General features: G+C 42.1%; 1 protein-coding gene across 2 annotated transcripts in view; it reads left to right on the plus strand.

Moving 5' to 3' along the window:
• The window catches only part of TANGO6 (transport and golgi organization 6 homolog), a 515,068-nt gene that overhangs the window by 230,870 nt on the left and 259,170 nt on the right, over positions 1-25,028 (plus strand). For both annotated transcript variants that reach the window (XM_069217099.1, XM_069217100.1), the window contains exon 10: positions 18,208-18,334. In XM_069217099.1, coding sequence (XP_069073200.1) covers positions 18,208-18,334 — 127 coding nt within the window. The remainder of the gene's footprint in view (positions 1-18,207; positions 18,335-25,028) is intronic.

Raw genomic sequence — 25,028 nt, forward strand, 5'->3', positions numbered from 1 at the left:
AGACAACTGGTGGCAAAAAAACAAAACAAAAAAATATATATATATATATATATATATATAACTACAAAAATACTCGAAGTATGATCTCAATCAGCCCAAAGGGGTGGTGCGAGAACCGGCACGAGCAAGCCAGTAATTAGTTAAGCAAAGAAAAGATAAATATAATACTCGCACACTCGGATTTCAGGAACAAAAAAAGATCAGTTTAATCTACACAACGCGTTTCGACTGACACAGCAGCCTTGGTCACGTGACCAAGGCTGCTGTGTCAGTCGAAACGCGTTGTGTAGATTAAACTGATCTTTTTTTGTTCCTGAAATCCGAGTGTGCGAGTATTATATTTATCTTTTCTTTGCATATATATATATATATATATATATATATATATATATATATAACTTTTATATGTGGGTCTGGTTTTTCTGAGGGCTGATCGCAGCCCCCAGGGAAACCACACATGCACTGACAAAAGTGATCTATAGATAGATAGATAGATAGACAGATCGGTATTTTTTTTGGTAGTTGTAGGGTTTCCTTGGGGGCCAAAATGGCCCCCAGGGAAATCCTATAACTACCAAAAAAATAGAATTGCCCCCACAGGGGGTCGCCCTGCCCACGGGCGACACCCCTCCCCTCCCCCCCCCCCCCCCCCCCCCTATCAATTTCTATATTTAGAAAAAAAAAATCGCCCCTGGGGGTGCCGCAATCACACCCCCCCAAGGGGGCCCCAAACTTGAAATTAAAAAATATGGCCGGGGGGAGGAGGGCTGGGGGAGCTGGCCCATTTTCCGAGGGGGGCAGAGCCCCTCCCCCCCAAGTGAGATCCCTGGTGTCTAGTGGCGTTTCCAGGCCCTCGAGCTGTGATCGAGGACCAGGAAACGCGTTCAGGAAGGCCTCGTATGAAAGGGGAGGGCCTCCCCTTTCATACGAGGCCTTCCCTAACGTGGGGAAGGCCGTTTGGGGCCGTTTTCCCCATCGCAGCAGGAAGCAGCCCTACGGCCGCTTCCTGCTCCTATGGGGAAAACAACACTGTGACGTCAGCGCGCCTTGCGGAGCGCTGATGTCACAAAGGGGCGGGTGGGGGACAGGGGGAGACACGGAAGAGCTTCCGTGTCTCCCAGGGCTTTAAAAAAATAACGCACCCAAGGATTTTCGAACCCCCTAACTGGTGTCGGCCACTGGTCGTGATGCGCACCAGGGAGGAAGTGCGGGCGCCGGCCAGTGGCCGACCCCCGCACTAAAGGGGTTAAAGAGTATGTGTGTAGTTTATTGTTATGACATAGTAGTGATACATATTTTCTAAAGAACTATATATAACTAGAATATACACATAATCAGATAACAAATATTTATCAGCACAGGCATATGCAGTCCATAGCTGTTTGAATATGGTGGTTATGAAGGAAAGAGCCAATTCTTGAGTAGTCTTCTGAAGACAAGATAGTTATCTGTGGATATTATAGTTGGGGGTAATGAATTCCATAGTTTGGCTGCTTCAACGGAGAAGGATGTACCACCTATAGTCTTTTTCTTGTATGGTGGTGTTCTATGGCGGGGTGCCAATCTTGAGCGGAGGTTTCGTTGTTGAATGTATTTGGTTATTTTGTTTCTGATAAAAAGGGGTCCTGTTCCATGTATAGCTTTGTGGGTGATACAAAGCAGCTTGAAAGTGCATCTTCTGGCAACGGGTAACTAGTGTGGTACTCTCAAGGCAGGGGAGATGTGGGCTTGTGGCTTTACATGTAATAGTAGTCTGGCTGCAGAGTTCTGAATACGTTGTAGTTTTTTCATAATAGATAGAGATGATCCATGGTAGAGGCCATTGGCATAATTCAGTTCGGATAGTACAAGCAAAATAGTAGCCTGCACCTTGTGTGGAAATCTGAGGTGGGGGAAGATGCGTCGTAGAGTCTTCAAGGTGATAAAACTTGTTTGTGCTAATTTGTCCACTTGGGCATTCATTGTTAACTTGGAGTCCATGGTGAATCTAATGTTTTTAACTTCCTTGGATAATTGAGGAGGTGGTCCGAGATCGTCAGGCCAAGCGCGCAGTGGGTCATCATTTTTCCAGTCACCACATATGAGTATTTCTATTTTGGAAGCATTTAGTTTGAGATGGCTCCAAGTCATCCACTGATCAACGGCTCTGAGGCAATTGAAAATTAGTGAGTTTTCAATGTTTTGGGGCATTCTAATTTAAGTAGTATTTGTGTGTCATCTGCATGGTTGTAGCGTGTGAGATGAAAACCATTGATCAGTTCTGGTAATGATATCATGTAGATGTTGAAAAGCAAAGGTGAGCTGGTGATCCTTGGGGAACCACTGCTTTTGTGAGGTAGGGTTTGTTATTACAAATGTATCACTTATCACAATTATACTCACTCCCTTAGTTTATTAGTACAAACCGCACATGTGAGACTGTGTAACGGGTTCTTTTGGTGCTTTGCGTGCATCATAGCTATACGAAACACAAAAACTGCTGCTATTCTTGCTGTTCTTACTGATTTGTATCAAATACTACTGACTGTACTCCCATGGCATTGTGAGCAGAGAGCAGCTTTCCGCAGCTCTTCTAATAAGTTACTGTTCTCTGCATGGTAAATGTGCTTGTATTTGTAGAGCTGTGCTGCAGTTTCGGTGGCAGCCCTGGGCTCTAATGTGAGCTGTGTGTGACTCGATTGACAGCTGCCATGTATGAGTGCTGTGCTCATATTACTGGGAGCTGTGCTGCTGCCGTAGTGACTGATGAGCACTTCTGCAACCCATGCGAAGACTGGTTTTCCTTGTATAGACATTAATGTGCTGGTGAAAGTGATATACTTCTCTCTGTGTTTTCAGCGGACCTTGAAGTAGAATGGTTTGACTGTGTTTATTTTGTAGACTACAAATATCATTATTTGGGCCCCTATTGATACCCAAAAAAATGTAGAGAAAATGTTTATCCTCATGAAATTCGGGAGCTAGCAGGACAAAGTGTAGCCAGATGACCCAAGAGGTGATTCAAAAGCTGGCTGAAACATGACCTAAATTGATGTGGGTGGAGAAATAATCTCCAGGGACGTTCCTTTATAGGGACGAGCACAAAGAGCTCTGTCCCTGGTGTAATCTCTCAGTGGGATTTTAACCACGCCCATGTCAAGCCCATAAGTTTGGTTGGTTCGTGGGCTTGCCTTTTAAAAATTAGCTTGATTTAATTAGTGAAAGGCATGCATACGTCATGCGCGTACCGGCCAACTACTGAAAACACACGAGGCTCCACGTTTTCCGTATGGTTTCTGGACTACATTTTCTCTTTATTTCGTAGGCAGCGCGATCTCTCTGGGCAGTAGTAGAGCGCTTTGCATGACATCGACCCTGTTACATAGACATTTGTACTTTTGCCGATTACATGGATAATTGCACTTTTATCGGTTACATGGATAATTTGTCCCTTTGCCGATACGTTTCACTGCGAGCGAACTTTTGTTTCCTTTTGTGTGTTTGCTTTGCGCTCATGGCGGCCATCGGCTCCCTTATGTGAAACTGTTTTACTTTTCAGTTTATGTGGCAAGAAAAGTCTGGCTAGGAGCTTACAACGCTAATAGCTAATAGCTTTAACTCGAGTAACTGCGAGACCCATTGCACTGCAAATGCTTGTTCTTTAATGTACTTTGTAGCCCCTAGTTATTAAAAAGTGTTGCCGGGACTTATAGGTTTATTTTATCTGTGAAACAAGATTCCAAGAAAACTCAAGAAAATCAAAGAGCTCCTTGACCCACCCATTGTTCTTTTTCCCAGGGTTTCATGGGAAATGAAGTTTTTGTTATGTTATCTTGTTTACTTAATGACAAAATGGCTGCTGGTAATAAAAAGGTGTAGAAAGAACAGCCTAATCCTTGCTTCTGTGTCTTTAACAGAATTGTAACTTTCTGTTAGAATATCTAGATGTTTTTTCATTCCAATCTACAGTTGTTAAAATTGTTGCTGCTCATTCCACACAAGTATGTAAGCCTTCTTGAAGCAATGAGTATGTTTTATTTGGTCCTTTGAGTGTTCCCAGGAAATTTTTATTTGGATACTTCACAAGCCAGTTTTAGGTTGGTGAGGATTGTATAAGCTAAACCCATGACTGAAAGTATGGTCTTGGGGCAATATTTATACAACAAGGAAGATTAGAAAATCAGCATTTGCATCATGCTCATATTCAACAAAGGTCTAATCCAAGATCTAGTAGCCCCTTTTTTTATCCATCAGATCCCATAGCTTGAGATGCTGCATACATGCATGTTGATGACATTTGCCTACATGTAACATACCTCCAAGGTCCTTGAGGTATCCATGATGCAGATCTGGATTCAAGGCCCCACAGAACTCACTTTCGTTCAAATCAGCTGGACATAATTATTGTGCTCCCAACAGCCCAAATAGTGGGGAGCTAAAATCATTTGAGCAAAGACAAGCTGGACTTTGTTCTGCAAGTCACCACAGTCTCCAGTAGTATGTTCTATCAATTGCAAATGGAAGAGGTGTGGGTATAGGGTTTCTTGGGAGTAATTTGCAACTTTCCAACTCTACCCCACAGAATTGCGCAGGTCCCCATGGCCATAACCGTGTCAGAACTAATTACATGCTGCCTACACATACAACATTTATTATTAATTATTGAAAGTACAGAAAATCCACATGGCCAAGACCTCAGCTGCTTACATAATCCTTAGACTGACTTCTACCACATCACTTGGGCCCTGGTAGCCTTGCACCAGCTGTTGTCCAAGGAAAAATCAGATTTCAGGGCAGACAGTACATTAGGAACACTATTGAGGGGCTTCTGACTACCTCACAAGGATCAAGCTTCCCTAGGTTAAAACCAGAAGCATAGTGTCTCCTTCCTCGAGCAGTATAGTCTAGCTTTTAAACCATCTAATTCAGTTGGTTCAGAGTGAGGTAATTCCATTTACCAAGAGACAGCAGCTGAATCACCTTAGAAGGCCTTAGACTCTGATGTATGTCATCGTCTATAGGATATGAATGCTGTAAAAATTGTCCTTCATTGATCAAAACACAATCAGTTCCCTCACTCTAAATTGAAATTGCTGTGTACTGCTGATAAGTAATTTGAGGGCAACGTTAAACACCAATAAGTAAATATGAAAATGAGTTTTGCTGTAAGATATGTTGTACTGAAACCAGGTGACTCCTCAGTCTGTATATCCCACAAGGGTCATTTCCAAAATTTGTAAAGGATCAGAAAATGTTCTGAAATACTAATTTGACAATCAGATCATCCCAATTTAGTTTGTGGCACATTTTCATGTCTCATTCTTATATGTCTGTTTTAGCTGCTGCGCATTGTTTAGAATCGAGTGGTGTCTAAACTGGGCATTCATGTTAGTGACCACATTGGTTTAGGGACTGTTTCTCAAACTGCCTATTTGTGTGGTCAGTTGGTGACTGTCCCATCACCGTCACAGTGATCATCTCACTCATAATTAATCCTAACAATTGATGCCTCCTTGTTGACCATCTTTTGACCTTTCAGTACAATAGGCATCTCAGTGACCATTTGCTGACCTTTTATAATTATAAATTGCTCATGGTCTACATAAAGTATTGCTCCATTGACAGTCCTAGTGATTGTGGAATTGTCAGTGTTTGCTTTGTGATGCAGAGACAGTACAAGAGTTGATGAATAGGGTCTGGAAGGCAAAACCAGCAAAGGGGAAAGTCTATGAATAGGGTGAAGAGGAGTTGGAGCACGAGTGGGATCTGTGGTGGGCAGGGTTTGCGATGATCTTGAATGCAACAGTTGCCTCATCTCACTATTTATTTTTACTCTAGCCCTTTGCTGATACTGTTCATTCTATCATTGGAGAGGTAGTGAACTACTGCTAGGAAAGCAACTTGTGATCTGCTGTTCTCTCTCACACACAACTGCCACCACCAATAGTCTTAGCTTCAAATGATTCCACCCCCTTAGCTAGGGGAGCATAAAGATATTAAACATAGTGGGGCTAAGTGCAGAACCCTTAGGGACTCAGACTGACACCCTTCGGCTGGCAGAAAAGTGGGGAGGTAACCAATCTTCTTGACTCCTGTCCTTGAGAAAAGACCTCAGCCATTTCCAGGCATTACCTCTACTGCCAATCTCAAGGAAACGTGCAAGCAGCCTGGCATGTGGGACTATGTTGGATGCTGCAGACAGGTTCACTAATATCAGGACTAACCTACTGCCTGCATCAATGGTACTTCTTATGAGATCCGAGACCTCACCAAGGCAGTCTCAGTGGTATGCCTAGGTCTGAATCCAGATTGGCTCAGATGAAGAAGCCCATTGACCTCTATGTAACATGAGAGCTGATGATTGACAAATTTTTCAACTAACTTGGAAGGCGCAGGAAGAAGGGAAATTGGGCTACAATTGCCTGGAACATCCAGATCCACACTGTGCTTTTTTGATAAAGGTACAATGTTGGCTCTCTTCCAATGTGAGGGCACAGTTGCAGTGATAAGAGATTTATTCAGTACCGCATTCAGGATAGGATTGATAATATCCACACCTAGAGCCAAAATAGTAGGGGAACCGGGATAAATAGGAGAGCCTGACTTAAGATTTAAGATCTCTGTCCTAGAATCTTCCAGAGAGCTAGTGCTAAACTAGGGGAGGCCACAAGAGATTGCATAGCCTTTTGGCCTGAACCACAATTGCATCTAAGTTAAAAACTGTAGGAATACTATTTTGTATGTCTTGGACTTTGTTGTGAAAGAATCGTGGGAGTTCCTCACACCAATCCGCCGATGGGGGCTTGCATCTTCGCCCAGGATCGGCAAAATATTTTACAATCTTGAAGACACAAATATTCCCTGAAGGATTGAAATAAGGTTTCAGAAATGCACTCCTTCACCTTTCATTCACTCCATTTACCAGTACATTGCCCCACCTCCCCCATTACTACTACTGTGTCTGTGTGTGTGCATGTCAGTGTGTGTTTGAGTTTAATGTGTTTAATACAGGAAGCTACTCACTGTCCACAGACAAATATTAGGTTTTGTCAATGATTCTTATGGATTATGTACTTTTGTTATTTATCCTAGATTGTTGTTGCATATCTGCTTCTGGTGTGGTAGCCGTATTATAGGATGACACTTTCACTGGTGTTTTGTAACTGCGATGTTAAAACCCCTTTAATTCGTTTTTCTGAATTAGGAAATAACAATTAGAGGCTGATTTATATCTTAGCAGAAAGGATACTACATCGCAACGGCGATTGAGCATCCTTACCACCAAGATAATGGCCTTCCCATCAGATTTCTATGTGGGAGGATCATAGGTGTAACCATGGCGGAGGCTACCCTGTCTCCACCATGGTTAGACCCCTTTGATGGAATAAATGTCGTAGAAAAATTGGCTATATGTCCGTCGGCCAAATTAGCATGGGCGGACATACAGGGAGTGCGGAATTATTAGGCAAATGAGTATTTTGACCACATCATCCTCTTTATGCATGTTGTCTTACTCCAAGCTGTATAGGCTCGAAAGCCTACTACCAATTAAGCATATTAGGTGATGTGCATCTCTGTAATGAGAAGGGGTGTGGTCTAATGACATCAACACCCTATATCAGGTGTGCATAATTATTAGGCAACTTCCTTTCCTTTGGCAAAATGGGTCAAAAGAAGGACTTGACAGGCTCCGAAAAGTCAAAAATAGTGAGATATCTTGCAGAGGGATGCAGCACTCTTAAAATTGCAAAGCTTCTGAAGCGTGATCATCGAACAATCAAGCGTTTCATTCAAAATAGTCAACAGGGTCGCAAGAAGCGTGTGGAAAAACCAAGGCGCAAAATAACTGCCCATGAACTGAGAAAAGTCAAGCGTGCAGCTGCCACGATGCCACTTGCCACCAGTTTGGCCATATTTCAGAGCTGCAACATCACTGGAGTGCCCAAAAGCACAAGGTGTGCAATACTCAGAGACATGGCCAAGGTAAGAAAGGCTGAAAGACGACCACCACTGAACAAGACACACAAGCTGAAACGTCAAGACTGGGCCAATAAATATCTCAAGACTGATTTTTCTAAGGTTTTATGGACTGATGAAATGAGAGTGAGTCTTGATGGGCCAGATGGATGGGCCCGTGGCTGGATTGGTAAAGGGCAGAGAGCTCCAGTCCGACTCAGACGCCAGCAAGGTGGAGGTGGAGTACTGGTTTGGGCTGGTATCATCAAAGATGAGCTTGTGGGGCCTTTTCGGGTTGAGGATGGAGTCAAGCTCAACTCCCAGTCCTACTGCCAGTTCCTGGAAGACACCTTCTTCAAGCAGTGGTACAGGAAGAAGTCTGCATCCTTCAAGAAAAACATGATTTTCATGCAGGACAATGCTCCATCACACGCGTCCAAGTACTCCACAGCGTGGCTGGCAAGAAAGGGTATAAAAGAAGGAAATCTAATGACATGGCCTCCTTGTTCACCTGATCTGAACCCCATTGAGAACCTGTGGTCCATCATCAAATGTGAGATTTACAAGGAGGGAAAACAGTACACCTCTCTGAACAGTGTCTGGGAGGCTGTGGTTGCTGCTGCACGCAATGTTGATGGTGAACAGATCAAAACACTGACAGAATCCATGGATGGCAGGCTTTTGAGTGTCCTTGCAAAGAAAGGTGGCTATATTGGTCACTGATTTGTTTTTGTTTTGTTTTTGAATGTCAGAAATGTATATTTGTGAATGTTGAGATGTTATATTGGTTTCACTGGTAATAATAAATAATTGAAATGGGTATATATTTTTTTTTTGTTAAGTTGCCTAATAATTATGCACAGTAATAGTCACCTGCACACACAGATATCCCCCTAACATAGCTAAAACTAAAAACAAACTAAAAACTACTTCCAAAAATATTCAGCTTTGATATTAATGAGTTTTTTGGGTTCATTGAGAACATGGTTGTTGTTCAATAATAAAATTAATCCTCAAAAATACAACTTGCCTAATAATTCTGCACTCCCTGTATAGCCGTTTTTTATTGTCCATCACCACTAGGCTAACCATAGGGGTGAGGGACAGTAAAAAAAGAAAAAGAATGCCCCCCTCGTCATAGAAGATGACTTCCACGGCTTTACCTTTTTTATTTTCAAAATAAAAATCCCGTTTTGAGATTGTCATTTTGAAAATTAAAAAAGTGAAAACAGTTTGGTGCAAGGCACCATCGTGTTGACGGAGCCCTGCACCAAAGGAAAATGCATTGACAGGGATCGCCGTGACGGCAGTTCCTTACAGTGCTTTATAAATGACCGCCAAGCTGACGGTCATTTATAAATCCGGAACACTCGTACACTAAGGCTTCATGTATTTACTTAAATGTTTTTTTAAGTAGAGTTTTTAGTAATTTCTGAAATGTAAGGGAAAGAAGTGGTGCAACTCATTAGGAAAATTATTCCATTCACCCACCGCTGCCACTGAGACAGCCAAGTCCGCATAAGAGCATGTTCTGACTATGGGAATGTGAAGCGGAAATTGACTAGCAGAGCGTAAAGCACATTGCAGTGAATGGGTCTGGAATTTAGATGTTAAAAAGAAGGCAGCAGAGAGGTTAATTACACGATGAGCCCCCATAAAAATTAAAAAATCTTTTCAAAAGCAAATGATACCTGCAGGAGGGCAGTAGGTGACTGTTAACATATATTTCGGGAATGTACGAAGGCAAAGTATTTTTGTCCCTGATTTACACCATTTTAGAAGAAATAACACAGTTCTCTCAGCAACACATTCCAACAGAAGCCAATACGTGATAAATGTAATTCATATTAGTTCTTTCTTTGCCAAAAAATGGAGATCTACAGAAAATCCTACTTTTGGGGAATGGATTTAAAGATGAGAAAAATCTTCTGTTTGGAAAAGACGTATTATGCTCTACTAGGCTTATGCCGTAGGTTTGACCGAACATGGAGGTTATTTGACAACTGGATTGATTCGCTACATAGGGTTTAGACCCACTCTGCTGTTTGCTTTCAGACAAAATATTTAATTATATGCAAATGAATAATGTATAATTGATTACTTGTGGCTTAAACCAACTTCTGCTTTTTGCTAACGGACTAAATAAGCAAAATGAAATATGTATAATTATCTAGCTAGAATTCGACCCAGCTCTGCTATTTGCTGTTTATCTAAATATTTAATTGTATGTGGAATGAAATATGTGAAATTGATTACTTATGGCTTAGACCAAACTCTGCGATTTGCTAGTGAGTTAAATATTTAACTGTATGCAGAATGAAATATGTATAATTGAAACGCTGTAAACGTTTTCTGGCCCGAATTACCAAAAGAAATACTTGATGGACAATGATTTGACATTTAAAAAGAGGTCTGTTTCCAATGGACAGTCACTATACCCAGCCCTTTCAGTATTCCCGGTATTGCCTCACTGAGAACTGACACACACCGAATTTGGCGAACACACTTTTACTATGGGCCTAACATTGTAGGGAGGGCAAGAGACTTGGGGTTTTGAATGGCAGGTGAGATGAAATTAGGGAAGTGTTAGGGGTGAAGTCATTGTGAGGCATTTCTCACACTTGGGATTTCTTCCACGTCTGCATGTTTTCTTTCAGAGGATACCGTACATTGGGTAAAACTGAGCATGCTGAAGAAATACAATTTTCAGTCGGCGAGTGGCCCTTTCTCCTTGTTGTGAACCTAGAGCCATGGATAACAATCATGATATATATGGGTCTAGATAACATCCGTGTAGAAACCATTTACAGTACTAGATCTTCTCGACAAAGGTGTGGTGGCATGTCTCGTCTGCTCTTGTTGGTGTGTGCTTTTATTTTCCTTTTCTTCTGTTGACGTACTTCACTCTGCAATGATTGTATTGTATTGTTATCATATTTATATAGCGCTTACTACCCCGACGAGGCGTTGAAGCGCTTTTCGGTGAGTAGCACGCTACTCTGGAACCCAACAAGAATTAGTGATGGATTAGTATCGGGAAATAATGAGTACAGTTTTAGTATTATTATGAGTTAATTTGAGCCGTGGATATGAGAGTTTGTTAGTTAGATTGACTGGAGTAATGGAGGGGTGGAGGAGGAAAGAAATCCAGAAGTGTTAATTGGGAGTATATCCTTAATTTACTCAACCGAAAGGCTTGGGATGAGTAAAGGGGGATGGAGGAGGAAAGAGTATGTGGAAGGGTTAGGGAGAGCATAGTAGCAGGGTGAGATAAATGCAGGAGAATTTAGTAGGGTTGTGTGGGAGGTCATGGTAGGAGAGTGAGGTTTGGTGAGTTAGATGTGGAAGTGGAGAAAAGAGCTTAGGCGGAGTTATTTAGGAGATGAAAGTAGTAGAAAGAATTTGGGATGGGTCAGAGTGAGAATGGAGGATAGTTTGATAGAGACATGACATATGATGATGGGTAGATAAGTGTGATGAGATGAGAGCAGGAATTCATAGATATCTAGTATAACAACCCACCCAGGAGCCATGCAATGACCCAAGAACATGCCAAGCACAGAAACAACACACACACACACAGACACATACACACATGAATACACACACATATGCACATACAATACATAATTAGAACCATGGGTAAAATATACTTAGTCAAACAGGTTTAAAGAGTGTGTGTATTTTATTGTTATGACATAGTAGCAATACATATTTTCTAAAGAACTATATATAACTAGAAATATACACATAATCTGAAAAAAAATATTTATCAACATAGGCATATGCAGTCCATAGTCGTTTGAATATGGTGGTTATGAAGGAAAGAGCCAACTCTTGAGTATTTTTCTGAAGACAACTAATTGTCCCTTACGGCTCCTCACATTCAAAACTGTCTTTCTCATCGCCATCACCTCTGCTCGCAGGGTGAGTGAGCTTCAGGCCCTTTTTTCAAAGCCTCCATACTTGTCTGTGCACCCTGACAAAGTGGTGTTACGCACTAGAGCTTCCTTCCTTCCTAAGGTGGTTACACCATTTCATGTAGGCCAGTCCATCACTTTGCCTACCTTCTACGCACCCCGACATCCTTCCTGTGAGGAGGAGGGACTCCATCGTCTAGACCCAAAAAGAGTGTTGGCGTTCTATCCCAATCGTACTAAAGACTTCCGGGTGGACGATCAACTCTTTGTTGGCTATGTGGGTGCGAAGAAAGGGAAGGCGGTGCGGAAGCGTATCATCTCTCGATGGGTGCTTCTTTACATCAAAATGTGCGACGCTTTGGAAAAAAAGCAACCTCCTGTCGGCTTGCAGGCTCATTCTACCAGGGCCACTGCTGCATCCACTGCGATAGCATGTGGAGTTCCTGTCCTGGATATCTGTCAGGCATCTACGTGGGCATCCCTGCACACGTTTGCTAAGCATTACTGCCTGGACAGTCAGGTCCGTCGGGACGGCTACTTTGGTTGTTCAGTCCTGCAGGACTTTCTAGTATGATTTTAGTTTGCAGTCCACCACGAGGATGGCATTGCTTGGGTATCTATTCTAAGGTAAGGAATCTGCAACTAGAAGTCTCAATCAGATATACAAGTTACTTACCTTCGGCAACAAAATATCTGGTAGAGACATGTCCTCTTTGCAGATTCCTTACCGCACACCCATCCTCCCCGCTTGCGAACTGATTTCTAGGGACAGGGATTCCCCCCTTTCAGGTCCTTAGCTTTGGCGCACCAAACTCAGTGTTCTTGCTGGCTCTGCGCTCTGGCGTGGAAAGTCGTTAAAAGAAACTGACGTCACTGCACGAGGGCGGTGTCTATGTACTACTCCTGACATCATATGCGGAGTCGACCGACGCCACCTACCAACACGCAAGGGTATTGCTCGAAGAAAAATCTCTGGATCCAGTCTGACGCCTGGGGGAAAATTCTAAGGTAAGGAGTCTGCAACTAGAATATGTCTCCACCAGATATTTCGCCGCCAAAGGCAAGTAACCTGTACTTTAACACTTGAAAGCGTTGGCATTAATACCTCACATTATACCACTGCACTGAGAGGCACTGATTAAAAGTAAGTTGTTAAACATCGTCTCAGAACCATTTCTCCTACACCCCCATAACAATGCCGTTTGTGAGTGGAGCTAAGCATGCAGCTCCCATTCTTACACAGAGAACAACATTACTGTCTATTAAAGCAAAGTCAATATGATTGTATGCTGAAATAACCTATTTGAAGCTGTTTTCATATGCAATTATGAACAAAATGGATATTGCTGAAATAAAATATGTGTCTAAGGTCACACAATTTGGCAGGAATTAATCTCAGATTTTCTGGTTTCACTTTGTACAAATCAGCCACTAAATAGGTATCGGTTTGTTTCCTCTTTTTACCTCAAATGTTAATGCTCTGTTTTTACATGTTTTTTTGCCTAATTTCCATCCACATTGCTTATCAAGCACTAGAGAGATAGGCATGCTGTCTCCTTCCCTCATGCCAACTTGTTTTTCCCAATTTGTATTAAAAGGTACCAGTTAAATACCTCAGATTGTTAGACTTATTAACTCAGAACAAAGGTCAAATCAGGCAACCCAATCCCAGTGTGCTCAACCTGGCGATTTGGCTCCTGAAGTCATAGAATTTGGATATTTGCAGCTCCCATTAGAATGTATGGACATTCTAAGAGAAGCACGCAAACCTACAACTAGACAATGCTATGCAGCTAAATGGAAACGTTTTGTATATTACTGTCAACATAAAAACATTGATCCACTTAAAGCATCAGTACAGGATATTGTTTATTTGCTACACTTACAAAAAGCTAATCTAGCGTATTCACCTATTACAATTAATTTAACACCAATATCAGCTTACCTTCAAAACAAACAGCATAATTCTCTGTTTAGAATACCTGTCATAAAAGCTTTTATGGAAGGCCTTACAAAGAGTTATTCTACCTAGAACTCCACCAGTTCCTACCTGGAATCTCAGTATATGATGATGAGGATGATGATGTGCAGGGATTCTCCTTGTGGAATTTGGGTTCTTCTTTTTCTCACAAAGAACAGTTAGGACGTAATTATCCACTGGTGCCATAATTTTCCACTTGTTCTATGGGATATGTGTTGATAGTCCATCAGTGTTTGACTGAGTACCTGAGAAATCAGCTTTTGACTTAATTTATCAATTTGCATGGCTTTCCTCAGAGTAGCCACAAAACGCTACAAAATACTGTTTGGCTAAGTCCAGAAAAGTTTGATCCTTCTGAGATGGCAACCCAGGTAACAGACAAGGCCCTTAAACTGTTTTTGCATTAAATGAAGGTCTCAGACTTTCTGAATGTACAGAATATATTCTTCTGGGCAGGATCTATATCATTCCCCATGTCCTGGAAACAGCATTCACCTCTGGAAATCTTCAATGCTCATTGATGACTACTAATTAATATTGGCAAGTTGCAGTTGGTCCAAACAAGTGTACTGCAACCGATTCTTAGTTACCCTGCAATAACAAAGGTATCAAATTGGGCTTGCTGTTGGACTGCTTCCTTAGCCTTCGACAAGCTTGGCAGGAACCAAGCATTTCTCCCCACTAGTACATCTAGGAATTGCTAACCATACAGTGTGAGATTCTGATTTATGGTTAATTTCCGAATCCCATTTGCTATTTGTCCCGAACTTTAAGTGAGTTAGCCCTGTTAAGATACAGATTTATCCCGAATTTGTGCACACAGTAGCAATTTTGAGTAGCTGTTGCCAAGGATACTGAACAATGCACTGATTCTTTTCCACAAAATGTGCATCTTACCCAAATTTTGAATCCATATTTTTCTGTATAACCCTGATACCTACATTTCTGCAAATGAGCAAGCTTGAACTTTTTACAGATAACTATAATAAATCCTTCCTTACATATCCCACTTAGATCATCTTGTACTCTTTCGGCAGTCTAGAATGCTGCACTTATTTTTTAACTAGACCTGCTAGGAGCAGCTTTGGTTCTTACCTATCTCTTGCTTCAGTGTTCGTACCACCCAATAAGAAAGTGCACAGATGAGGTAAATTAGCTGCTTTATACAGGGAGTGCAGAATTATTAGGCAAATGAGTATTTTGACCACATCATCCTCTTTATGCATGTTGTCTTACTCCAAGCTGTATAGGCTCGAAAGCCTACTACCAATTAAGCATATTAGGTGATGTGCATCTCTGTAATGAGAAGGGGTGTGGTCTAATGACATCAACACCCTATATCAGGTGTGCATAATTATTAGGCAACTTCCTTTCCTTTGGCAAAATGGGTCAAAAGAAGGACTTGACAGGCTCAGAAAAGTCAAAAATAGTGAGATATCTTGCAGAGGGATGCAGCACTCTTAAAATTGCAAAGCTTCTGAAGTGTGATCATCGAACAATCAAGCGTTGCATTCAAAATAGTCAACAGGGTCGCAAGAAGCGTGTGGAAAAACCAAGGCACAAAATAACTGCCCATGAACTGAGAAAAGTCAAGCGTGCAGCTGCCACGATGCCACTTTCCACCAGTTTGGCCATATTTCAGAGCTGCAACATCACTGGAGTGCCCAAAAGCACAAGGTGTGCAATACTCAGAGACATGGCCAAGGTAAGAAAGGCTGAAAGACGACCACCACTGAACAAGACACACAAGCTGAAACGTCAAGACTGGGCCAAGAAATATCTCAAGACTGATTTTTCTAAGGTTTTATGGACTGATGAAATGAGAGTGAGTCTTGATGGGCCAGATGGATGGGCCCGTGGCTGGATTGGTAAAGGGCAGAGAGCTCCAGTCCGACTCAGACGCCAGCAAGGTGGAGGTGGAGTACTGGTTTGGGCTGGTATCATCAAAGATGAGCTTGTGGGGCCTTTTCGGGTTGAGGATGGAGTCAAGCTCAACTCCCAGTCCTACTGCCAGTTCCTGGAAGACACCTTCTTCAAGCAGTGGTACAGGAAGAAGTCTGCATCCTTCAAGAAAAACATGATTTTCATGCAGAACAATGCTCCATCACACGCGTCCAAGTACTCCACAGCGTGGCTGGCAAGAAAGGGTATAAAAGAAGGAAATCTAATGACATGGCCTCCTTGTTCACCTGATCTGAACCCCATTGAGAACCTGTGGTCCATCATCAAATGTGAGATTTACAAGGAGGGAAAACAGTACACCTCTCTGAACAGTGTCTGGGAGGCTGTGGTTGCTGCTGCACGCAATGTTGATGGTGAACAGATCAAAACACTGACAGAATCCATGAATGGCAGGCTTTTGAGTGTCCTTGCAAAGAAAGGTGGCTATATTGGTCACTGATTTGTTTTTGTTTTGTTTTTGAATGTCAGAAATGTATATTTGTGAATGTTGAGATGTTATATTGGTTTCACTGGTAATAATAAATAATTGAAATGGGTATATATTTGTTTTTTGTTAAGTTGCCTAATAATTATGCACAGTAATAGTCACCTGCACACACAGATATCCCCCTAACATAGCTAAAACTAAAAACAAACTAAAAACTACTTCCAAAAATATTCAGCTTTGATATTAATGAGTTTTTTGGGTTCATTGAGAACATGGTTGTTGTTCAATAATAAAATGAATCCTCAAAAATACAACTTGCCTAATAATTCTGCACTCCCTGTAATGCTTTATGAAAACTGTGATCTCGATGACAATCTGTGCACCAAACGGCCCCTTTGAAGCTCTTGATTGAGGTATTTCACTCCAGAATCAAGCCACAAATCTGGTCCAACTGAAACTAGTATGTCCACATGGGCACCTCCAAATCACAATAGAGCCCATCACCTTAGGAGTCCCACACGGTTCCATACTGTCTCCTGTCATCTCCAACCTTTACATGGAGCCTCTTGGTGCCCTACGTATGGATAATCTCATCAAGATTCATCAACATGCTGATGATACACAATTCTAATTGAAAGTCTCTTCTGCTTCAGACATCGAACTCATCAGTCAGACATGGATGTCCAGCATCTACCAGAAGCTCAACCCAAACAAGACCGAATTCCTGTTATTTGCTAAGAACAACAAACAAAATATGGGACAAACATGGTTTAATGACTTGAACCTTGTAGTCTTTAAATCCCAATTTTCACCAAATGCCCAGTCACGTTGATTCACCCTTGACACCAAGCTCATCCCCAAGGAACAAATTGTCAAAAAAGCAGACGGCCAGGTACAAGCTCTCTCTTTTAAGGAAGGCTAGACCATTTCTTCCAGAAAGCGACTTCAGAACTGCTGTTCAAGCCCTTATATACTTGCATCTAGATGGTGCTAATGCCCTAATCCTTGGCCTCCACTGGCACCCCTTAAGGGCATCCTACAAACCACAGCATGTCTCATCCAGGGCCTGAAAGAATATGATTACTTCACACCCATTCTGATGGAACACAATTGGCTCCCCTTGCAGCCTACACCATCTTCAGAATGACCTGAATCATCATTTACAGAGCCAACGGAACCAACACCCTCGCTGACCATTTCTGGTGGTTCTCTGCACACCCGCAGCCAGGAATACAGACTAAGTGTAAACAAGAAAACTCAAGATAGCAAGCCTTTTCTGTATAAGCACCAAAGATATGGAACAGCGCCCCAATATCCATCGGAACACCTCCACCCCCTGACTTCTGCTCCAAGGAAAGAATTGAAGACTCACGGCTTCAAATAACACTAAATCACAATGTTTTAACTATACACAACACAGATTCCTCTCCTAGTAGTCGTTGACTTTCTGCTTGTCCTAGACCATATACATTTCTCTGCTGCTTTTCGGCCAAGTTTACTCTATAGAAATACCATACACATACATACATGCAGGCACAGGTTGCGGGTATAATAGTTTTCAAAAAGGGGCTCATATATATATTTTTTAACTTCAATGATTCCAGGTAGGCGTTGTGAATCCTTGTGCTCCTTGTTGTGCATCCCCACAGTTTGTCAGTACCTTGATTCTGGGGTGCAATCCTTTTGATAGGAAGCTACAAGGAGTATATAGTGACCTACAGATTGTAAGACACTGTGTCGATTTGTGGGCTTAGTTTAGGGAGAAAGAAACATAAAAGTGGTCTCTGATTCAGTTCATACATCTAAAGCAGCAGTGAGTTTGGCGCTTGCCTGTGCTAATATAATGAGTAGTTCGTTTTTTCTTGCTATTCCTCTTCTTTACCACCAGATGGGCTGTAACTGCTGTATGTGTGTAGCGGTGCAGCATGGCCTATTGTGTGCTGAGCTGTACTGTAACAAGAGGTTTTTGTTCTCTTTTGTAGGGATGAAGATGAGGCTCTGTATCAGAAGGTTTCGTCAGATCAGTGGATGGTGGAATGCCTAGTGGACCTTCTGTCACACTGCAAGGAAAGCGGTCTTGCTGGAGACTTCTTCCTCTGCTGTCTCAAGGTAAACGTGTGACCCCTGTACCCTGCAGCTCCCTGCTGGGAGTTCCCAGTTCAACCATTATCTTAAAGCAGGAAGTTGCATTCTAATGTAAGGGTTTTCTAGACCTTAATGGAAGGGGAGGTCAAATTCCATTACAAAATTGTAAATCCTGAATCCTCCTGTGTGTTGTGGTACAGTTATTATCACTTACTGTTAAGAGCCTGTCTTGGAGGGGGTTTGGGTTCAGTCAGCTAGATCCAGAGCAAGCTGAAATGTTTTAAAGTAGCCCCCTGCTGCAACGTGGAAGCTGCCTCTTGGTATTCTATAATCCCTTTCACAAAATCAGAAAACACTGTGGGTGGATTTGTGATAGGGTTGATGTCAGACTTTGTAGATTCTGTTGCTTCATTTTTTCTGGCCATGTCTTTGATACCATCCCTACAACATAGTAAAGCAATGTATGTTTTCACTTATAATTGTAGTTCACAGAGGTATTGTCTTCGTTTATACCACTTCTTTGAGTTGTAGGTGTTAACAGAAAAGTGAATTTGAATCCTCTGCTCTTTGGATTTGCTCTGTGTGATTTTACATATTTTGGGAATGGTTTGAAATGCTTTCTGATAATCATAGGAAGGCAGTGAATGATTATTGTCCGTGCACATTGTTAAACAGTAGAGTTTCTGCTTCACACAAGCAGAATAACATGGTAGGTTTCAGGGGAAACTCGGAAAGCTAGTGTTATGTGTAAGCAGCACTTCTTGTCAGGAATTAGACTGTCACAGCCTCCAACACAATCGAATTACAATTTGAGACACATAAATGTTTAAACAAGTCAGTGGTCTTCAATGAAAGTGAAGGTAAAACCGGTGGAAGAGACATAAAAAGCAGACAGCTGGCTCATAGATTTAATGGTTGATGAAGGGGGAAGGGTAGAAATGGAGCTTACTAGGCTTCAAGCAAGACATGTCCGATCGGAGCCCTCTCCATAGGTTCCAGTGGTGGTAGGAAGTGAGTCCATCCATGATTGGCAGCCAGTTGGTACACGAAGCGGTTGTGCCCCATTTTCCTAAAAAAAATAAAAAAATATATATATATATATATATATATATATATATATATATATTTTAAATGATTGGAATATGTACAATGATCACAGATAATCCCTCACTCACAGCGTCCACAAATGTAGGCAGTGTTTTTGAAAAGGTTACTTATCTGCTCTCGGTGATCCAGAGATCGGGGTTCTGAGCTCTAGAACCCTCGACGATGCTGATCTGCTACCATGAAGAAGTCAAAGTGAAATTAGCAGACTACAGTTTTTCAAACAGTAAATCCAATCAATGTGTTAATTCCTGAAGCTAACAGGGCTTTGGCACTGGGGAGAAGCTGAGAAGTACTTCTGAGTAAGTGAATGAGGCAAAATGGTTAGCTCTGTATTGCCAGCATGTATTTTTATGGGTGTGAGGTGTGCTAGGACCTGGTTTGCGGCTGTGCTCTGTTGTTATTTTGCCAGAAACTCGTGGTTTTGTGCTGGTAGTTTAAAATATCACTTGTGGGGATGCCCTTCAAAGATGACAAGCTAAAGCCGAAGGAAAAAAGACAAGTTTTTCATCCCATCCATGTGCTGGAGTACCAATGTGGGGTGAGAAATGCACTATGTGCGTTCAGAGTGGGTTCCCTTGAGGAAGGAACTGTCATGGTAGTAACATGGAACCACAAACACTGAAAAACTGTTCTTTAAAATCACAGTATGAGTATTAGGTGCTTTAGATTTAGAGGAAGTGACGTTTGTCGATCTTGAAACTGAGTTGGGAACACAGACAACGTAACTAATGTGTGCTTATTTTTATAATTCATCTTAAATCCAAATTGAACATCTGGAAAACTAGGTACAAGCAGCCATACCCTGAAACAAGTCCAAGGATGCTTGTTTCCGGTCCAGGGAGGACCAGGCCCTGCAGTTCGGGGTGGGCTGTTCCCATGGGGAACAGGGTCAAGACTGATTTGCATATGGCTGGGTCAAAACTGAGGTGGCGTGGTGAGCAAAATAATTGATTGATTAAACCCAGATCTGTGACTGGGGGGTGAATGTTTGATTGGTTCCACATTCCCTCCATCATTTGCGTTTGTTTGCTTTTGTCGCCCTAAGTGCGCTGTGTATACTCAGACGTGGCTCCCGGGCTCACTATGCCACTGGATTCAAGTTAGCCTGGCTGATGAAGGGTGATACTGTGAAACCGGTCCCAGGATGCTTCTTTCCGGTCCGGGGAGGACCTGGTCTAGCAGTTCGGGCTGGACTGTTCCAATGGGGAACAGGTTCAAGACTGGTTTGCCTATGGCTGGGTTCAAACTGGGTGCCATGGTGGGCAAAAGAATTGATGGATTAAACCCAGATCTGTGACTGGGGGTGAATGTTTGATTGGTTCGGCATTCTGTCCATCATATGTGTTTGTGTGCTTTCATTGTCATGCTAGCATGTGAGCAGCGTCAGGATTGGTCTGAGCGGTTCTGACTGCCGCTCAGACAGAAACCTAAGTGCGCATGAGGGTTTGGACGGCTGTCTTAGGCTGTCCAAACACACATGTGCACTTACTGCACACAGTTCCTCATCCCACATCCCGTGGCCCAGCCTCGCCTCTCCCTTTACATGCTAGCTGAGCCAGCTGCAAACAAATAAAACAATATTCAAGTATTGTTTTATTTTTCTGCTGCTGGCTGGTAGCCTGTGGGGCAAAGCTCCTGTGCCATTGAGGAGGAGCCACCCCTCAGAACAACACATAGCACTGGAGAGTTTTGCAGGGGAGAAGCACACAAGAAAGAGCAGTGCATGCAGGAGTGAGCAACACAGCACGGGGAAGCAAATATTCATTGGGGGAGAGAAGCTCCCGAAGGAGAGAGCTAAAAGCACAAACACTCTTATGATGAAATTAACCAAAAAGAGAAAAAGTAGCTCCCTAAAAGTGACCATTAAAGTCAGCCAATCAAAAGAAGGATAAAGAGGCTATTCTTCAGGAGACGGACAAACCCAAGAAGAGGAAGACAGGCTAACAAATAAGAAGCAAGGAAATGAGTGACAAAGCCAACCAATTGTAAGCAGTGGGCATAGCGTAAGCCTACATTTAATTCTTGATAAGGCCATAGTTCCTCTTCCACAACCAAAAATGACCTAAAAACTTCAGTGCATTAGGCAAGCATTGGCAAAGCCAGATGATCAGAATGTGGCATGCTGGGGTGGTGGCTATTGTTTTGCAAGCATATGCTACCAAAATAAAAATAAATAAATAAAATATGCCGTCCTCCTAAACAAATCATCTGTCTTATGCTTGCAGTAATCTTCTTATATATATATATATTTTTTTGCCAATACAGCGTTTTTACTACTGATTTTTATAAGCTAAAAACCTTTTGGTTGTGCAGTGCTTTTTACTTTTTTATTCACGAAGGAGACCATAAATATCCACCTGATAGAGCACTCAGATTACAAGCACCCAAAATGTTACAATGTCCCTTAAACACTTGTAAGCCTTATAAAGCAGTGCACGCAAAATAAATAGTCGGTATTTAAAGTTAATATAAAAATAAAATGCACTTTGAACCAGCTTTGCAATTGGGGAGAAATAAACTATCTTCGTCGGATGTGAAGAGTGTGCGCATGGTTTTGCAGTCACCCAAAGTAAAGGGAGTTAGATGTTAAAGGGGCTGACCCATTGGCCCTTCTTGTATTCCTTTGGGAGCAGAAGCAAAATGTGAATGACTGTGTAACATACTGATGATTGAAGTTAACTAACCAAAACCAAAGACTCCTCTGTGTATGTACATTTACTAAGATGTCTCAAAGGCCAGACCTAAAACCAGTTGATTGGGCTCAAAGGAAATGTCACTTGTACCCCTTTCAGTGGAAAGTTTCTGCAACTGCGAGGTCTGTGTTTTCCCTCAGGCCGCTCAGTACTTCCTGGAGGATGTTTGGTGGAAGAAAGCAGGATCAGTGGAAAGGTTATGATTCATGAGAAACCTTCCATTAGTTGTTTCCCACTACGCAGCCCCAACACCACCTCCAGTGGCTAGCCACTTCCAATCTGCATAGGTACTCCCTCTTATAACTGCCCATGTCAACCCAAAATGGACACTCTCCTCCTTAGCCATCAACTTATACACTCCTTCTTTCTTCTGTTCACTTTTGTGAAGCTAGCCACTTATGCACAAAGGACAGATAATGGACAGAATGCCGAAAAATGACAAACATTCAACCCCAGTCACAGATTTGACATTGCTCCGTATTCCGTCCATCATCTGTTCTTTTTGCCCAGAGTGGGGAGGGTATGCCCAGACATGAGTACTGGGCTCACTGTGCCATTGAATTCAAGCTAGCCGGGCTGATGAGGAGTGATACCCTGAAACCCATCCCAGGATGCTTGTTTCCGACCCAGGAAGGACCTAGCCTGGCAGTTCGGGCTGGACTGTTCCCATGGGGAGTAGGGTCAGGACTGATTTGTATATGGCTGGGTCCAAATTAGGGTGGCATGTTGGGCAAAAAAAGATTGATTGGGATGAGGCCCGAGCGATTGCCTGTGGCTGAGATTAATCCAAGCATTCCATCCATCACCTTGTTTTTGCACTCCCTCTTACAGCTAGCCATTTCTTTGTGACATGCTCTTTTCCCCAGTGTCTACAGCAGAAGCACTCCATCCTTTAACTGCTCGCTTCTACGCATTATGAGCCCTCCCCGAACTGATGTGCCTCTTCTCTTGGGATATCTTCTGAATTGCTTCATCATCTTCCAGCCTCCTATTGCATTGGATGTTTGATGAAAGGATCTTGTCCCTGGTTGAACATCTGATGAATGGGTCATTCCTTCCACAGAAGCTTTAGCTGCTAGCACTGCAACCTCTTATGACCTGATCACCTTTTCAGCCTCCATAACACATCATTAGACCCCTTCCTAAGTATCCAGTCTCCATGCAGACGTGGGGGGTTCATTTTTATATATGTATGTATTAACCAGTAGTTGTAACAATACTGCTATGCTAAGGGTTCAAATCAAGTTTTAGTATAAAATTCTGTCATGAATAATCTAGGCATGTTGATAGAGTGCTGTGTTATTTAGTGCTTAGAGCGCTTAACCTACTGAATGAATTAATAAAACATTTGTATAGTGCAGTACACAATAACCTCTATACGTGCTGAACATCCAAACAGAGCATACCATTCTCGGGGCCACTACCTTTCACCTTTTCTGATCTTCCCTCCTAAATCACCCTTGCAGCTTTCCCAAAAATGTTCATGGGATAATGTACAGGTCATGGGCTTGTCTTTTGAGCTTCAGCGGCTAGAGTTACAAAATGTTGTTTTTTCTGAATAAGAAATTTGGGCACCTTAGGAAACTTAGCATTTGTTAATCATTACAAATATTCACAAAAAAAGTGAAAGATTTTCCATGCAGGTGATCCCTTCATTGTGATAGTCATGTTTTCAGCCTCTGAAGGGTCTGTTGTGGTCCCTCCCCCATAAAAGATGATCTCAGATGTAAACCTTGTTGTTCACTCCATCAAGCTTGGAGGAAATATCGTCCTGAGGTACACCTGCCTTGAGATTCCTCCATTTCAGACTGCTGCACTAGGCAAGGGGTCCTTTATTGACAAAGTTTAACCAACTGATCTTCAGAAAAAAATTGAGAAACCTGCTGTTTGAGTAGCTGTAGGAAATGACCATCTTTTGCATGGTGTACCCACATATTTTTTTTGCCTTAACTGTTTTGCTGGCCCTAGAATTCTGTTTCACCTTTCCCCTGCTAACCAGTAGTAAAGTGTCTGTGCTCCCCCTTTGAACATGACGAAATTGGTATAAACGTGATTGGCATATTTAACTTGCCCATAAGCCTCTAATATGTGGTACAAAGACTACCCAAGGCCTTGATATTAAATGCCACCATTTCACTGCAGCACCTATTGTGCCATCTTCTACAGTGGTGGCTTCAAGCTTACCTGCGTAGCCTGACGGTAGCAGTGTAAAAGCTGCAATTCAGCCTGTCAAAATAAACTCTTTGACATATCAAACCTCCCTTTTAAATATGAAAACATCACCCTTATGTGTGACTTGTCGCCCACGTGCAAGATGTATGGTGTTTAAAAGTAGGATGTGTACAAATTTATTGTTAACATGTCCTTACAGTGACTAGCATCCAAAGCTATTTTTCACTATGGCAAACATATCTGTCTTACATAGAAAACCAGATTAAACATCCTAATACTGTATTTCGGGAATGAGGCTAGTAAAAAAAAAAAAAAACGTAAATATTTTTACGTTTTTAAAATTCAATTCAGTTGTGAAGTTGAATTTTTAATAAATATTAAGAAAAAGTAACATTTAAAAAGTTGCATCTTCCCTGCCTGAAGTTTCTGGAGGCTAATTTGCATTTGCTATGTAGCATCTCCCTGCCACTGATTAGCATTTAAATAGGTGTGAAAAAGGTTTTTAATTCCTCTCAGTAGCAAACAGACTGACCTAAATGAACAGAAATGACTCCTGTGAATCCCTCAGAATATACGGTGTGGGGGCTGTGAGCATCCTTTTTGATGCTGCAGTGTCAAATCCTGCTTGAGTGTTGAAGCCTGCATGACAGGTCTGCTGGGTTTACATGTAAGACTTTGGGAAATACTTGAAAGGCAGAGAACAGGATGGCAAGATAATTCCTGTGTATCCATTCTCTGGCTACTGA

Source organism: Pleurodeles waltl, chromosome 12, assembly GCF_031143425.1.
Source record: "Pleurodeles waltl isolate 20211129_DDA chromosome 12, aPleWal1.hap1.20221129, whole genome shotgun sequence".
Lineage (NCBI taxonomy): Eukaryota > Metazoa > Chordata > Amphibia > Caudata > Salamandridae > Pleurodeles > Pleurodeles waltl.